Here is an 18,814-nt window from a genome sequence, read left to right on the forward strand (position 1 = left end):
CCTCCTCACCAACTGCTGCTTAGGGGAAGGGGCTTCTTAACTCAGTTCTGGTAAACTCCACTGGCAAATGGTCTCATTGTCTATGCAAACTGTGCAGGAGAGCTCCACTTCACACTTGCAATCATATGGAAGGCTGCTTTATCACTAAGTGTGTATTGCTGCTAATGTGATCCACCCTTGGAAATACATACCACCAAGAAATGATTAGGCTCCTTAAAGACTACAGCATTTTAAAAGATCAAACCATGAGCAACTGAGGGCAGATGGGCAGCCACCTGTCTGACACCATCAGTTCCTATTCCATTCTATACACAAATGCACAGATGAATATTCTCCTTACAAGTTATGACAGGTTATGCTCTCTTCACTCAAAGCCCTAGCCACCAAATCATAAATCAGATCAAAATCAAATGAAAGACTTAACATGCCCATTCATTTATGCAATCTTCTTTTGCAAACCATTCCAAATTTTCAGTTTATGATACTTCCTGATAGTACCCAGGAAGAGGGGAATGTGTCCACCTTAATCTGCTGAAGATCTGAAGCTGGTTTTGGAGTGACTGGGGTTTTTGATATATAAATGTACTTGTTGCAATCTGTTATTACAGTGATCTAATGAAAAGGCTTGTACTGAACAAAATGTAATTGCTTTTTACGTGCAGTGTTTCCATGTATTTCCAAATGCAAATGATTAAGATCACCCTGCATGAAAAAAATCCTCGATCATTAAATCATTTAACATATTTTTAAATGAGCATCGCTGTATAATAGAACTGACACAAAATGATACATTTTGATAGTCATGGTTAAAAACAAAGCTTTTGTTATGAAACCTTCTGAAATGTGCATTAAGTTAACTATACCATCAAGAATTTGATTTTGAAATAAAACCATGCTTCTTCAGGTTAAGGGCTCGACATTAACGGTTGCCCAGTTGCCCAGGGCAACCACATTTCACCGATCAGGTGGCAGCAATTTCCTATCGCCCGGTTGCCCATCTTGGTAACCAAAGACATGTTTTTAAAAAGTGTAAACTATTTTCCCTATGAATAAAAGGGTTTCTGGTGAAAAATGGAATGTGCGATTTTTTTTTTTTTTTTGTAACTGCATAATCTACCTACTATTGCTGCCAATAAATTCATAAACATTTTAATCGGAGTAGCCAAAATGTCTCTCATCCGCCTGCCTTTGCGTTGTATCACTCTTGAGTAACGTGCACATTTCAAATTGAATGTGTGCGCAGTGTGCACACCGCTCCTCCGACGCCGTAGCTTTCAGTCTTGACATTAAATATACAAAAAGACAGCTAAACATTTTTCATACGTATCTTACCATCTCCAACCTAGCCTATTTCATTATGAGAAGAGATTGAGAGATTGAATTTCAGTGTGTCCAACTCAACCGAACTACTAGTAGCGGCAAACAAAGTACAGTCGCCTAGCTAGCTAGCAAGCACTATCATAGTTTGCCGTCTCCCCAAGAGAAGGGAATTATTTAATGTATTGTCCCGTACTGTGATTAATCAAACTAGTTTTATATAGCTTGCTAACCTAGTTTTATTTCTAACTAACTGACCTTACAGCTGGGTTCAGGCATTGTTGACGTTTGAGAAGCACATGTGCAATTTATGAGGATATTTATAGTCTCCTACAGGGAAACCACTGCACAAGTCAAAACGTGAAAGACTTCCAGGACTCCGTGAGTGAGCTTCGAACCCTGGTCTCGTCGCACAACTAGCTAAGCTAAATGTAGTTTGGTCGTAGCGTCATAGGTAATGATGCTAACGCCCAGTCTCAAGTCACCGCTGAAAACCCTCTGCTGTTACCCTGTTGGCTTTACGCGGGACTCACACAAGCTAATACTTTCATTTTTTCAGTCATATTTTATTCGTTTATGCTATTACTACAAGCGACGAGCCACTACTTTCAGCTCTGCTACACATATTGTGTTCTTCCACGCATGTAGGCTAAGGCTTAGCCTAAATATACACAATCCCCTTGTTAATACTATAGACAATTGCCACCTTGTTACCTTGAACTGTATAGTAACGAGGTGATTTGAAGCTGAAGATGTAAATCTTTCAGCCGCCGATTTTCTTCCACTATATGTCTCGAGACGATTAGATATTATACTAATCACACTGGCAACCAAAAACTCATGATCTGTTTGCCCAGTGTGGCAACTACATTTCTAAGTAAAAAAAAAAAATCGAGACCCGGGTTACGTGTATTTGTATGCCTTCAGTAAACTCTGTAATTAAGCTCAGTACTAACTCTGTAGGTAACAGTGAAATGCCATACTATAGGGTTACCATTCTAGTGTTTGTTGATTATGTTAAGTGCGTCTGTCTTAGAGCCCGGAACCGGTTACTTCAGTTGCTGAACTGCAGAAATGTCCACTAAATTTACTAGATTGAAAGATGTCACACATTTTGTTAATCTATCTTAGCGCAGGCACAAAATGCGTATGGAACCCAATCATCTGAACTTTTATTTTGTAAGTGCGCGTTTCGGGCTTAAAACAGAGATAACCGTTGTTAAAATCTAGCCAAATAACTTAATATTACCAGCTACTGCCTGGTTTGACTGTACTCATATGGTGTCATGACATGTTACTAATTACATTTGGTCATATTAGATAGAGGATAGATAGATAGATTGATAAGTAGATACGTTGCCACTTATATCTAATTACACTTACATTAATAAGTGATACAGATATATTTAGCACTTGAAATCAATAACGTGTGTCTGCCTGCAAACGAACTAGCCATATAGGTTAGCTAGCCTATGTAGCTAACGTTATCGAACTCTCTACAACTCTATAACTCTCTGTAATGGAAGAAGACACAAGGAGTGGCGGTGAATCACGACGTATTGATAAAAGTTTTACCGCGTCATGCTGTCACACCTCGGAGATTACTCATCCCACAATATTTTGCACAACCCCTCCGGGCATGGATGTACGTATTCAATTTACCGCAATGTCCAACGGAAACGCAACTTGCGTAATTCCTCGGAAACGCTGTTTCCTCCTGCACTGCGACTGTGCTACGCGTCAACCTATCATATTGCAAGAGGGATGGCTTTACACACTAATTTTCCATTTATTATTGGATCACAGTATTTAAAGGAAACGCCTTAGCAACATCTCTATCATCCAATACGCCCAAGGGACCTGACGTTGTGCGACGTAAGAAGCTGCCATGTCTAGGCTGCTGAGCTAATAAAATTTGGGTCTAGGGGTGACGTAGAGAGAGATCTAGTGCACGCTCTGCTGAGGTGGAGGAACTCAGCCCGCTGGCTTTGGATTGGCACTTTGGTTAAAATACGTCCGTAGTTTATTAGTTTTTCATTATTTTATTTTTCTTCTTTGGAAGGAACAAAATCCCGGAAACCTGAAGTTCTTCCAGTAAAGGTAGTGTGGATTCCACATAGTTGTACGTTAACCGAAAATGGCTCCTCTGTTTTCCTTGCAAAACTAACTGCTAGCTGGCTAGTTAGCAAGGGATCAAACTAACGTTAACTAGCTACGAACGTAGTGGAAAATGGCGTCCTAGAGTATCGACATGGATATTAAAATGTATGACTGTTACGGGCTTTTAAAGTTGGTACCTGGGCTGGGTTTATTGCAATATGTATTCGCTGCCTTTTTGAATTTTAGGCTATGTGAACGTTACACTGTCGATTTAGATGCGTTAGCTCCAACAGGGGTACATAATCTGATACATGATCTTGATTTTAATCGTGTTCAGGGAATATTATCGATAGATCCTGGATATTCTTTGTCTTGTGGCTTATGTAGCTAGCCAGACCTAGCAAGTCAAGCCGTGTTTTACCCAGTCGAATTATCCACCATTCTTTTTTTACGGGTTTTTGCGTTGGATTTAAAATATGCTCGTCTTAAAACAGTTTCTGATGTTATATTGTTATTGTCAAGGGCTTTCACGGTTGGTACTTGACCCATTCCAAGTTTTGGCTACTTAAAAGTTGGAAGCTGGCACCATCTGAATCTCACCATCGGTTAACGATTAGGTTGAATGTGATTAACGTTCCAAACTAATTGTCATGCGGCTGTTGGGTATTTTGTCTTGTGGCTAGGTAGCTAGCTATTCGGCAAATTGATTATGGTTAGCTAAGTAAGGTTAAATGACAATTGGCGGGCTACTAACTAGGAACCTAGTTGGCTGCTATCTAGCTTGCTAGCTTGCTTGCGACCTTGAGCCAACACCGGATTTGAAGTTTGTTGTTTGTTGTGGATATATGGTGAATTAGTAAGTTGCCTAACCAGTTCACCATACATCTTGGGGTACTTTTAACAGGTCTTGTTGAAGAGGAAATGCGCCTACCAGCATTGTTGTAACTTGACCATGACATTCATCCAAAATTTAAGGCTATCTAAGATAACAGGCTAGACTGACTTACTGTTTGGCAATGGGCAGGGTCATATTTAGGCCACCTTTGCATACACTATTAGTATAATGACAGTCTGAGCTCAGTATAAGATCAGATCCTGGTCATGCTTTGCCTGGTCTTGCTTTACCAAGCTAGCGTTAGCTGTCGTTCGCAAGTTCGTAATTGAAGACAGTCCTACTCCGTTACCCTACTTTAATATGCGCTTAAAGCATACTAGTTAGTCACAACCTTTAGTGTGGAGTTGCATGAAACGTTGGCATGTGGTAATGGGATGTTTTTGTGTTTTTTTTTTTTACCCCCAGATCGTTTTCCCCACACCGCCCTTTTATTATTATTATTTTTTCGAAGATTCCTCGTTGTCAAGCCGCCAAAGTGGAGAGTGTGATTGCAGAAGGGGGTGCTTCTCGTGTCAGGTTAGTATGATAGGACAGACCCGAATCCTAAGCCCAACGATAGTCTCATGGCTATAGATTCAGTGCAAATTTTAATATCCACTTCACCGGGTGTCTGTAATGTAAAAAATGTTTGGCATCTAGAAGAAAAGTAATTTTGCCACACAGGCATTCCCAGTCCCTTTGGTGATGGTGACTCAGTGTTTATTTTGTGTCCTATGTACGCTTCTTATTGCACACTGCCAGTTCTGGCCTCTAGTATATACACAATTGCAATATATGTCTGATACCACTGACATTTTGACAAAAACCCAATCCCAGTTCACTAATGCAGAGCCAGAGTGGTCTTATGACTTAATTGTTCAGGAAAGAAATGGCAGACCTGTTATTCCCTGACAGACCTCAGTATAAAGGCCACACCTCAGTAGCTAAGTGGTAGTTGAGTGTTTTAGGGTGATCACCAAATTCTGTTCATGAAAGATATTTTTCAGATTTTTGAGGGTAAGTCTTGGTTTTCTGAACATTTTAATGTCAACATGGCTTTGAAGATCATGGTGATAGCTGTAAAAGTAACTGCATTTTAGATTAACTGCATTAAAGTGTTTATGCAGTGCGAAATTGCATGCATCCAAATGTTGACCTCAGGTACAAATGAACTATTAACATGTTGCGGTGTATCTTGAAGCTTGACAGTTTGAATGAGAAATTTGTTTTCCATGACAGTGCTTCTTCGGGAGGAGGAGGAGATAGGAGTGCACCTCAGCGCTATCCCAAGACTGTCAGCAACAGGTACTTCACACTTAAACTTCTGTTACTTGGTTACGGCTTAGTTCTTTTGACCATATGTTACAGCTCCCATGAACTAATTTTGTAGGCTGGTTATAGCTTCACTTTAAGTTGATTTAAGATACTTAAAATTATAGTGTATTGTAATCTGTTGTGTAAATTTAGGGGCATTAAGGATAATGTGTGCCTTCCAGACCCACCTATTAACCTGTTCACCTGTGTTGATTTTAGCGAGTACCTGGGGAAAACCCCAGGGCTTAGCGTTCAGAGATGGGTTCCTTCACGAAGCACTAGACGAGATGTCAACTCCTCCAACGAAAAAGAACGGCATGATGCAATCTTTAGGAAAGTGAGAGGGTATGTATCCGCTAGAAGTCTGAAAACTCTTTTGTTTCCCCTCCCTTTCAGAATGATGTCACTAAAACTGCTCAGTTCTGCAGTTGGTTTAAAGACTTGTTGTTGTACTGTAGTGTACTCAGCACGTTAGTGAATCAGCTGATCTTTGTAATGGCAGCATAACGCAGAGCTATTTTTATAAACAAGGTTACCCTTTGTCTCCATAGAGTAATATTTTAATGTGGTCTTGTCTGTCTCTCATCCTTTCTTTCTCAGCATACTTAATAAGCTCACCCCTGAAAAGTTTGACAAGCTATGCCTTGAGCTCCTGAATGTGGGCGTAGATTCTAAACTCGTCCTAAAAGGAATCATCTTGCTGGTAAGGAGCTCTTTCATTGACAGTGTTTTGATTAGTTCATTTGAAATGTGATGGATATAGATCGAGGGTAACCACATTCATAGAAATTAGGCATCATTTGGTGATTTTTTTTTAAGTATATTTATCCATTGTCCTTAGCATCACTTATCAGCTGTTTTGAATTTGACAAGACTGTCTTCTTACTGAACAAAGTTTTGATTCAAGTCTACAGGAGTGAACTGCAGCTGACACCAACTTTGGTGTCATTGTCCATAGATAACTACATTAAATGTTTCCTTTCCAACCAGATTGTAGACAAAGCCCTTGAAGAGCCCAAATATAGTTCGCTATATGCTCAGTTATGTCTGCGCTTGGCAGAGGATGCGCCAAACTTTGATGGCCCTTCACCAGAGGTCCAAACAACACAGAAGCAGAGCACGGTACATGTCCTGTTTTTGAGTGGGTTTTCAGGTCTGTAACTAGTGCTCCCCCACCCAATGATCTGTCGTCACTGGGTGGAGAGAATTCTGGGAAATTTGACTACACACACCACAGAATATATGTTTAAACTAGCCTTGTTTAACATCTGAAATGACCTGTGCAGTTACAGCTCTTTGGCCTAAAACTTTATTCTTTTGGTTAAGAAGTCTGATCAGTACATTCTTTATTTGATTTCCAGACATTCAGGAGACTTCTGATTTCTAAGCTTCAAGATGAATTTGAAAACCGTACCAGAAATGTTGAAAGTGAGTCTTGTCAGATCTTTATTTTTAAGTACCTTTTCTGTGATGTATATGTTGCTTATCATCCCTTTTGATATCTCTTTCTAGTCTATGACAAAAATGACAACCCTCTTACCTCTGAGGAAGAGGAGCAGCGTGCCATTGCCAAGATCAAGATGCTGGGCAACATCAAGTTCATTGGGGAGCTTGGCAAACTTGACCTTATCCATGAATCTATCCTTCATAAGTGCATCAAAACAGTATGTTCATGCTTTTTTTCCCCACTTTCTGAGTGTCAACCCATCTCATTGTTTGGCTTGTTCTGTTTTTTTCTCCCATTGGCTGAGAAGTGCATGTGTGCAAGAGATGGGTTATTTTGGGAAAGGTAATGTCATTCTTCATTTCAGCTTTTGGAAAAGAAGAAGAGAGTCCAACTTAAGGATATGGGGGAGGATTTGGAGTGCCTCTGTCAGATAATGAGAACAGTGGGGCCTAGACTAGATCATGAAAAAGCCAAGGTAAGCAATCTGGTGGGATTTGAGTTAGCTTGTCTGTGACTCTAAGCTTTGTTTAAAATATGTTCATATTTTTATATGTGAATGGTCATTTATAGTACTTTAACACTTCTGTTACAGTCTTTGATGGATCAGTACTTTGGCCGTATGCGATCCTTAATGAACAACAAGGAACTGCCAGCAAGAATTCGTTTTCTGCTGCAGGATACTGTGGAGTTGCGAGAGAATAACTGGGTTCCTCGCAAAGCTTTTATCGATAATGGACCAAAGACGATTAACCAGATTCGTCAGGATGCAGTAAAGGTGAGGATATTTTCCATTTAAAGACTTGAAGCTGTCATGAAGCTTCATGCATGTGTTTTGGGATTTTTTTTTATTAGCATTATTTCCAAGATATCCGTAGGTATATACTTTCCAGCAAATATGGATAGACAGTCGATATTGATCATGTTTGTCTTCCCTCAGGATTTGGGTGTTTTTATCCCACAAATGGCCCAAGGAATGAGGACTGACTTCTTTCTGGAAAGCCCCTTCATGCCAACCAGAATAAAAGTCGACAGGGAAACTCTTGGCGGGTTAGCTGATATGTTCGGCCAGATGCCTGGTATGTCCAGCATTCAGAACTTGCAGCCTTTGTGTCTGGACATGTCTGTAATGTGATGAATGTATGTGCGCACAATTTCTAAAGTCCCACCATGGCCTTTTCCTTTAGTGAGCGGGATTGGCACTGGGCCAGGAGTCATTCAGGATAGATTCTCGCCCACAATGGGACGTCACCGCTCAAACCCACTTTTCAATGGCCATAGCGGACACAATGTTGTTCCTCTTTCCCAGTCTCAGTTTGACATGGGGAGCAAGCCTTTCATGAAGTCCAACCAGGTAAGAATGGGGTCCTGGTCTGCACCATTAGTCTATCCACTGCTAGTAGTTTATGATTCAGTCCATTTTAGTGACAAGTTGATTCATTTGAAAAGGGTTGATCTGTCCTGGGTAAGACAAGTGAGGATGGTTCAGCTTTGATTAGAGGCTTGATTTGAAGCCTCTTTCCTCAGGGGCAGAATCAGCTTTTTCACAGCCAGAGCCAGAGCCATACATCCCAGCAGCAAACGCAAACCAAGGACATGCCTCCACGCTTCATTAAGAAAGGCCAGCTCAACGCTGATGAGGTAAAAGCCACTGAGGAGGAAATGCCCATTTTCAGTCCTCTTTGAAGTTCTGTCCTTTACCACTCTACCCCTGACTGGTTTGCTCAGTGTGATGGGTTAGACTTTTGGTGTTTTTTTGTTTTTTTTTTCTTTGAAAGACCTGATTATCAGCATGCCTGTTCAACTTCACAGATCAGTCTGAGGCCGGCTCAGTCTTTTCTCATGAGTAAGAATCAAGTGCCAAAGTTGCAGCCACAGATACCAACCATGATTCCTCCAAGTGCGCAACCCCCTCGTACACAAACTCCTCCTTTGGGGCAGGTAAGGGCCAACTGCACCCTCCTGGGTTTCCCAACACATTGTATGTGCAAGTGAATGAAACTGGAAAGATTTGAAACTAAAAAAGAATTCTTCATTGTTCAGCCACCTCAGCTTGGCCTCAAAACCAACCCTCCTCCAATCCAGGAGAAGCCACCAAAGACAACCAAGAAACCACCACCTGCCAAGGAGGAGCTGCTCAAGATGACAGTATGTTCCATTCTAGTTATCTATATAACTGCTGTTACATCTGCTGTTACAGATATGCTACTAAATACTCTTAGAGTTCAGAAGTTCTCTCTGGTTTAACCTTTGTCTCCACATTTCTTTAGGAGACTGTTGTGACAGATTACCTGAATACCAAGAACATTTATGGTGCTGTGAATGGCGTGAGGGAGATAAAAGCTCCCAAGCACTTTATGCCTGAGATGTTGAGCAAGATTGTGGTGTGTTCCCTGGACCGCTCGGATGAAGACAAAGAGCATGCCAGCACCCTGATCCACACACTGCGCACAGAGGGGCTGATTACAGGAGAGAACTTCATGCAGGTAACCTTGGCCCAAAATGTGAAAGGCTAAGCTAGTTACAGTGTTGTGTATTGCAGCACTCTGCAGCCTCTGTCCAAAAATCTGTTCCATTTCCTGTACCTAATCCCATGTCACTCTACATTTTGTTAATCAGAAATTAGCTTTTGTTGACTTGACTTAATCGTGTAATGATCTTTGATACTTTTTTGTTTTATAGGCTTTCCTTAATGTTCTGGACCAGTGTCCTAAGATGGAGGTGGACATCCCTCTGGTGAAGTCCTATTTGGCCCAGTTTGCAGCGCGGGCGGTCATTGCTGAGCTCATCGGCATAGCGGAGTTGGCTCATCCTCTGGAAAATGGCACCCATTTTCCCCTCTTTCTGCTCTGTCTTCAGCAGACAGCGAAGTTGAGGGGTCGCGAGTGGTTGACTGATCTTTTCCAGCAGAGTAAAGTCAACATGCAGAAGATGTTGCCTGGTATGTTGAAGCCTTTAGTTTTGCTGCCAGCAAACTTGTCTTGAGCTCCAAGTATGTGTATATTACATCTTTAATGTTTGGTAGGGAAGCTATGGATGTTAATGGTTGCATCAGACCTCATTCTGTCCAGCCCTGTAACACTGTTTCTGCTCCTATTGTAACTGTGGTAAACACTCCTCAGTTTGGAAAACTTCATTCAGATTATGATGGATAGTCATGCAGCTCGTTACATGAAGATTAACTGTCTCGTTATTCTCTTATTTTCGGACACTTAAATCTCAACATTCCTCCTCCCCTGCAGAGATTGACCAGAATAAGGACCGCATGTTAGAGATTCTTGAAGGCAAAGGGCTGAGTTTTTTGTTCCCACTTCTTAAACTGGAGAAGGAGCTACTGAAGCAGATCAAAGCAGACCCTTCTCCTCAAGCCATCTACAAGTGGATCAAAGACAATATTTCACCCAAGCTCCATACCGACAAGGGCTTCGTCAACATACTGATGACCAGGTGAGAGGATGTTGGAAGGCCTTCACATGCCTCAGACTATTTGAAAATCATGTGATTGTGGGTGATTGTGTCAGTGCATTGGCCACAAATCACCTATTAAAATCCACCCCCTTACCCTAGGCTCCTCCAGTATGTTATCCGTTGTTGTACTGTTAGCATCTACGTAATGTTTGAATGGTTTCCCCACCTTCTCCACAGCTTCTTGCAGTACATTTCCCATGAGATGTGCATTGCTGAAGGAGACGAACAACTCTCTGCACCCTCAAAAGATCAGCTGGACCAGGAGAAACAGTTGCTGCTTGCTTTCAAGCCCGTAATGCAAAAATTCCTGCATGACCACGTGGATCTGCAGGTCAGCGCCCTGTATGCATTGCAGGTTCACTGCAATGCCAGCGGTTTCCCCAAAGGTAAGATTAATACCTGTTCTATAAGGGTGGGGATGTCCTTGGCGTTAACTGGCAAGCTTAATGTGCCTGACAAAATGCAGTGTTTGTGGTTAATGCCTTTTGTCATTTCTAGGCATGTTACTGCGCTATTTTGTCAACTTTTATGATATGGAGATAATTGAAGAAGAAGCCTTCCTTGCATGGAAAGAAGATATAACCCAAGAATTTCCTGGAAAGGGAAAAGCATTATTCCAGGTAATACGATTTTTGTATTGTATAGTATAGACATGTAACTTGAGCGACTCTATATGTATCCATACCACACCAATTTTTTTTCAGTTCGTAAAGGTATCCCTATCAATAGGCTTTCATGAAACAACAAACACTGCTATGGTAGCTACCATTTAAGAATAGTGTGTTATTGTAAATGAGTGCATGTGCATGAACTTACACAAGTATTGCTTGTCTAAAGTTCAGAGTGTCCTGTTGGCGTACACATACATGCATTCAACAGTTACTCAAAATAATGAACATTTTAGTCATTCATTCTGTTGGAAAGCTCTGTTGTATTGTTTGACTTGATATGTTGTCTCCTAGGTCAACCAGTGGCTAACCTGGCTGGAAACTGCTGAGGAGGAGGAGTCAGAGGAGGAAGCTGACTGAGGAACCAGCCAAAGCCTTATATTGCAGAGAAAATATTGATATGATCCTGCTTTCCTCTCCCTGTAATCTCCCTCCCCTGTTACATGCATATCTAACCACTGAAAAAATTCATTCCGCTCTTAAGCAGAGGCATATTTCCAGTATTTTTTTTTCCCTCATTTTAGCGTGGGGTCTGAAGAGCAAAATGGCATACCATCTGTTTGAGAGTCTTGTGTTAGAGATAATTATTACCAGCATGAGGCAACTTTTAGGTTTTGCTTAATGGCAGGGGATTGAGAGAAGCCATCCGTGCCGTAGCCTATGCTTTTGAGTTAGCCAAATCACAACACTGTAGAAACGCACTTTGCTCTGTGTAATACTTGAGTCATTGCAATATTCATAGATCCCTTCATTGTTACAATGAATCCTAAACTGTTGCATTGGATTGTTGCCGTAACATTTAATAGTTATGTTTCTACCTCCTAGTAATGGACTTTTGTCATAGGCTGGGTTTGAAATATCCTCTTCATGTCCCATTTAAAATGAAGACCTAGAATAGCCTGGGCAAGTGCACAAGTCATTAATAAACTAAAAAAAAAAAAAAAAAAAACGGTCTACTTGCACAAAATTACCTGATTGTGAGATTTCAAATTAAGACCTTTATAAGTGCTTCTTGTAGATGAGTGGAACGTAAGAGAACTGAAATTAAGCCGCCTTCCTCAGCTCATGTTATGTCCCCTCATGACTCGTTTCTTTCATATGATGTGATACTTGAATTTCCTATTTCTTACACCGTGTTCAGGGACTAAACTTGGCCTGTTCTGACGTGACATCTGTGAGCGAACGAAAACATGTAACAAAGTGAGTTTTTTTTTTTTGTTTTTTTTTTTTACATTTTTATTTGCTGAATAAAGTTAACATGAGAAACTGAACTGGTATCAAGTCCCCTTCCTCCACGTTGCCGCCTTTGCTCAATAAGGCTTATCTTTCTGGGGATTTGCTGCATGCCTTTGTCCTTAATTCTGTATAACATGTAAGCAAGTTCAACATGCACTTTTTTCCCAAAACAAATGTTTGGAAAAACACCAAAATACTTTGGTGTTTAAAATTAAGAACAAAGTGCATTACAAGCTTATTGAATCGAGGCCGAAGTCTACACGAAGCTTTGTCATAAGTCATGAAATCATGGAGTACATAATTAAGTCTGTTTCGTGTGTCTGTGAAATATTTCTTTCTACAAGGTGTTCTTGTAAGGCTATACTAGTGCTGAGAATTTTACTTCTACCACTATTTAACGTAAGTAAAGCTAAAGATCAGTGAAACCTGTGCAGTATTTGTCTCCATGGTGTGCAAACATGGGATGTTGAAGGCAAATGCAGGCCTATATTTCAAACTCATTCATCATAAGCATTAGGCTGTTGATCCTACAACATTAAGCATTGGGAAAAGGCATTGGCTATGAAGTGCCCAGTAAAATTCAAGAAATGTGTGTTTGGTGATTTTAGAGTTTAATGCTATGCTTTTAAGCTGAGTTTTTCTATCTTCTGCATATTTTGCCAAATATAAATAAAATGAAACTTAAAAAACTGCAAGCATTTAATAAACTTTTTGAAGTGAGTCCGGTTATGACCCGTACTAACCATCTGAAAATTTAAACCCTGACAGCTGACCCATGGAGGGTGTGTGAAATTGGAGATGTAGTGCAACAATTCAGCAGGCACAGTCATGCCAAGTATGGATAATGGTATAAATGGCTTTGTCTGGCTAGTCATTGAAGTGTCTGGATCTCGTTTGGATGATGTAATACATTTTATTGTACCATAGAGATGTACTAATGGATCCAACAACAGAAAAGCTGTAATCAAAGCAGGTTTAAATGTGTCACAACAGGGTCATTTACAGTAATGTAAAATCAATGCACTTCAAGCCATTGGTATATTTTTTGACAAAGGTGGACCTTTGTAGATTTATATGGGCACACGATGTCTTAGCACAGTCATTCGTCATCTGTGGGCAGCCAGAAATATTCTACTACTTTCCTGCTTCTTCGAGGTGCTGCCATTTCAGGTGTTTCTGCTCCTATAGGAGCCAGCTCGCTGAAGTGAGCTGGACCAGAACTTTTCCCAGTGCTGGGAGCTGCCACACGGTATATGGTTCTAAACAAATGGGGTCACATGTCAATACAATGTAATGAGCAATTCACTATATCCTGCGATATATCCTGAAATGGGCTATGCACAAGTATCTACAGCTGTAAAGGCACATTTTACACACAGAATAAACCTACCAAACATGCAGTCCTTCAATTAGCAAACTGCTGTTTCTATGAGTTGTAAAAATGCTTTTTCTTCAGAAAACATGGTAGGATTGGATGGAAAAAAAGCTTAAGGACTCATAAAATTCCTGTCCATTGAGGTTACCATGGAGATTAATGTTTATGAATTTTCATTTCTAGGAAGGATTGTCGGGGCATGACTTAAAGAAAATGAGTAGTTAATCTCATTTCTCTATCATCAGAGAATATATTTCATTTTGCCAGGTCATTTCAGTCTTAGAATATATGGGGACAAAGGGGATCAAAGAGGTCAGACCATTAATCCACATCAAAAAGAAATTAGAAAAGGGCTTTCAAGTTTGTAATCTCAATGTACTCCGAATATGAAATTATTTTGAAATGGAAGAGATCACCTTTTACCCATTTCTCCATTAACAAGAACATTAGTATCAGTCATGTCCACTTGCATTAGATAGAAGAATATGTCAGGACCATCAGCATAATTAGGGGCTTGCCATCCCATACACTTTAATCTCCCATTATTGTTACCTGTCTGAGTTCCTGCCTGTGTCCTCGCTTCCAGAATCAGGTGTGGAAATGTAGACCGGGTCTCCTTCCTAAGGACCAAGAGACAGAAACATCAGTAATCTGCTCTGCATTACCAACTACCAGTGAAAAGCCTATTCATTTTGAGTTTTTTCTAACTCACTCTAAACACTACGGTTTCTATATTTTGTAAAGGAAAGTGTTTCACAATGAACTGGGTATTTTTTAACTGAGAAAATGTCCTTAATGATCTGAATGGTTTACAGCATGCTCGGTTCCTGAGCTATGCCCATCCAGATGACAGTTCAGTGCAACCACATTATGTAATCAATTTATGTTTTCTTTTCACTGGAGATCCCCTTTAAAGCTTATATTCATGGGCACAATGGCAATTTTGCATCCATGAATACAAATCTTGACTTTCTGTTTAAATTCCATTTAAAGTCCCAAGTTCTGCACAACATTACTGACAGAATAATAATTATACACACTTTTAACAGTGAAGAGCGTATTCACAGAGAGCTGGCGGGGGTCAGAAGTTTCCATTGTCTTGCATGGGCAGGCAGTCAGAGGGTGGGGGCATGGAGAACAGTAGACTAAGCAGCAGGAGATGGCTGCATACCTGTTCCACACAGATGTGCACTGTCAAATATGGCACCTCGAAATTCTTACCGTAAAGTTCCTGGGGGTCCCATCTTGGTTCTTCAGGATCTTCACCCTCTGGTCACTCTCAGTCATGCACAGGAAGTAGCTTTTGATGTTGGCCTGACACTATCAGGAGGCATCACATAGGACACTGTTAGGGATGACATTGGAGTGCTCAGCCAGGTGATTCTGTTGCAAAATCACATGGTGTGTCACTGCAGACCAGGTTTGAACAAAACAAAAAGGCAGCTACAAAAGCAGATTACAATCATAACAAACCTGATACAACTAGAACCCTTTGTATATTTATAAGGTAAAATACCACCTGAATTATATGCTGGTATTGCTGATGTTTCCAATCATTCTGGATTGTTCTGGAGTGTGGTTCATCAGATACCCTGATAGTATGCTCAGTGCCCTAGGAGAGTGGAAGGACAGCACCTGTAGGGACTTACAGCTTTGTTCTGCCTCTGAGACTTGAGGTCTTCCTGGGCTCTGAAGATGTCAGCCAGGGCCTGGTGCTTCTCCCTCCAGTCCAGGCACTCACGGACCCTCTCTTGCCTCTCCTGCTCTGCTAGCCTCCGCTCACGCTCTGCGTCCTGCTGCGCCACAGTGGCGCTGTCACGCTGCTCCTCTGCCGTCTGTGCCCTGCGGCGGGCGTGGGCCTCCCTGCAGGGTGGCAGCACATAGCCGCACAAGCTCAAGGTGGAGAACAGGGCCTGTGTTCTCCTCACTGTGTGAGCTGGCACTGTTCTACATCACACCATATGTGTATTGAACACATGCCCTCCTTTTCTTTGACCACTGACCATTGCATACTTTCAACATGTGCAGCACTGATTTTGTATGCAGTGGATGGGGTTTCAGTGAAGCTGTTTCAACCCACACAGCATAGCTCGGCCTTTATCTAGTCTCGCACACTGATCCCAGCAATCCTCCTTTTCTAAAAGAGTGTCATCTGTGAAACAACCACAGCTTGTGGTGGTCCATCCATAAGGGAGACGCCTAGTGTACATTCATGGTGGTACATTCATGTTTTTATTAATGTAAGATGCAATATAGCAACAATCGTACCCTTATATAGCTTTATACTAGTTTTGATAACAGGAAACTCCATTCCTCCTTATATTTATAGAGAAACACTTTCCAGTACATTTCAGGAGACTACAGGGAATCATTAGTGGAGCCTCAATTATTTGAGCTTTGGCTTAATCTGACTGTAGACACATTAGTGATGGAATTAATTAATCACAGCAAAGTGCTAAATGACTTAACAGCCAGGGAGGAAGCGCTGAATGTTCAGTTAATCTTGCCGATTTAATCAACTCTTCATTTTCCCAGTGTACTTTACCCTTCTAATAAGGGCAAGATGAAGTGGGACTGTTGCCAAGCATCTGCTCTATCATGGTAATTCCTCCAGAATGTGAGGAGCTGTCAAACCAACTACCCAAATCATCATTTATGTCCTTATGCCTCTGCTGTAATTGACTCACTGTACCAGAATGCACCTACTGATGAATGCTGCATGTAGCTATATAAAAGAAATCACAGATTTCACCTCTATGGAAAACTGCTGAAGGCTGTGCATTTTGTACTGTTTTGAAATACTGTATTTTCTATCTAACAGAGTACATTTTCAGTACATTTTTACCCATCACTGGGACTGTGTGATCTGAAAAGTAGGAGGTTTATTTTTCAGTGGCTGTTGTGATTGCTATACGTCCACTGTACTTCTGCATAACACATCTGCATTCACATGACTTCACAATGATGTGGAAAATAAATGGCAGTTTGAGTAGAGTGCATATTGCATATGGTCAAAAGGTCCTTAGTGCAATATTACATGCAGGGTGTTACTACCTTTCCATTTCATAGAATGTAACATCAGGGACTAGGGCAATTTCAAGATTTTAGAGACAAATACATTTCTGAAGCCAATTAGGTTTTTAATACCATCACTAAGTGTATAGTAGTTTTATATTACTTCCTCTTTCAAGTACATGACAAATGTATGATTGTTGTTTTTAACAAAAATAAATGAAACTCACTTCTCCTTGAGTTTTGCATTCTCCTCTGTCAGTTGCTTCAGGTTTTTCCTTAGTTCATTTCTCTCTGTCTCCAAGTTGCAGTTTTCCTCTAGCAGAGCCTGTCTCTCTGTTGAGATCCTGTCCAGCTTCAGTTTTGTCTCAAAATAATTCTTTTCTGTTTTGGCAAGGAGCAGCTGAACATCGGAATGCTGTGGAAGACAAAAAATGCCTGGCAAATATTTAAGGTGATTTAAGGAAACTACATGAAATTCTGCGAAACAGCTGCCATCAAAAAAGGCTATGGAATCTTCAATGTACAGGAACCTTGCTGTGCTTTTGTATACCTGCTGCTGATTAAGACCATATCAAACACAGTGAAGGAGTAAACACAGCTGTTAAGCAGAGCAGGCAGAGGGGCAGGATAGATTGAACTGTCTGATTGGAGTCTGACATGAACAACCCGTTTTTCAGAGACTAATGGTTCACTCCCGGCCAGAGTTTTGTGTCAGCACTGTGTTCCATCAGAGATATGCTGTAGAAAGCCTCACAGTTATGGGCTATTGTACATTCCATACTGTACCATATAAGACATTCAGTGCTGTACAAGACCAAAGATCTGTAGTCTGTCCCATTAGTCCCTGTGTGGCACAGCATGTACCCTGTTCTTCAGCTGCTGAAACTCTTCATTCAGTCGGGCCCTCTCCCCGAGCACCAGCTCCTTCTCCTGCCTGCTGTCAAGAGCGCGAGCCTCGGCCAGTGCCCGGCCCTTTTCCGCCTCACTCCGGGACACATCAGCCTCCTCTGCTGCTCGCGAGCACAGCGTGGCCCTCTGCTGGCTCAGGTGGAGCTTCTGTTTCAGCTGGGGGAAGGGGTCATGGTGGGGTCACAACAAAGCCAACAAAACTCATAACTGAATCCACAACTTTTTTACTTCAGACTTTACTACACCGTTGCATTTCGGAGGGCTAATGACACATTTGGCTTAACACCTACAAGCATTTCCAGTTTTTGCACAGTAGAATTCTGGAGCTATGAGTCATATAGTTGTACACTTACTAATTGCTAACTAAATCCCTGCTTCACCCCTGGCGACCCCTGTCTATGTACTGTGTCTCACAATGTAACAGATCCCAGAATCTGCATTGTTGTTTTACATGATGTTGTCCCTCCCCTCTATAAGGTGCTTTGCTGCAGATGTTCCACAGTTTCCTCAAGAAGGCCATTGAATGGCACAGACCTCAGTGAGTTCACCATGGGCAGAGACACACAGGCAGGTCTACGCACACCCTGCCTGACTGTACAGCACTCCTATTCCACAGCAGCCCCCGTGAGAATGGATCCATGCATTCTAACTCTCCGAACATAAAAATGAATTAATAACTTTCCAGCTGAAACAAGATGTACATTCACCAAATCACTAATGTTTCACCCTGCAGCTCATCTTGCATGAATGGAGTGTAGCCACCTTAAATTGTCCAGTGACCTCGCACCAGCAGAACACAACTTATTACACAGTGACACTGTTCTTGGCTGTAACCTCTGGGTTTAATCCAGGCAGCACTGAGATCCTACTGTGAGGGCATCTGGCTGATTCAAGAGGTCACAAAGCAAGGTTACTTATGTTCAGCACTGCCCTCTAGTGTGCAGGTGACGATAGTACACAAGGTCTTCTTGTTACATATTCATGCTTTTAACAGAAATGGGAGTGGTCGTTATATGAGACAAACATACAACTACTGGATCACAGATTTTTTTTCCACTTTGCAAATTAAATGAATCCACAAAACTGATTTTTAA

At 41.3% G+C, this 18,814-nt stretch overlaps 1 protein-coding gene across 1 annotated transcript; it reads left to right on the plus strand.

Annotated features, from left to right (window-relative positions):
- The first annotated feature begins 7,080 nt into the window (after positions 1-7,080).
- Positions 7,081-12,443, plus strand: LOC118782072 (eukaryotic translation initiation factor 4 gamma 2-like). The gene is made up of 14 exons (XM_036535316.1): positions 7,081-7,269; positions 7,417-7,527; positions 7,645-7,827; positions 7,990-8,128; positions 8,237-8,403; positions 8,577-8,690; positions 8,862-8,990; positions 9,093-9,197; positions 9,320-9,535; positions 9,732-9,990; positions 10,292-10,496; positions 10,695-10,903; positions 11,016-11,137; positions 11,480-12,443. The coding sequence occupies exons 1-14, from the start codon at positions 7,186-7,188 to the stop codon at positions 11,543-11,545; spliced, it is 2,109 nt and encodes a 702-aa protein (XP_036391209.1). The 5' UTR covers positions 7,081-7,185; the 3' UTR covers positions 11,546-12,443.
- The last annotated feature ends 6,371 nt before the right edge of the window (positions 12,444-18,814 follow it).

This window comes from Megalops cyprinoides, chromosome 8, assembly GCF_013368585.1.
Source record: "Megalops cyprinoides isolate fMegCyp1 chromosome 8, fMegCyp1.pri, whole genome shotgun sequence".
In the NCBI taxonomy this organism is placed as follows: Eukaryota; Metazoa; Chordata; class Actinopteri; order Elopiformes; family Megalopidae; genus Megalops; species Megalops cyprinoides.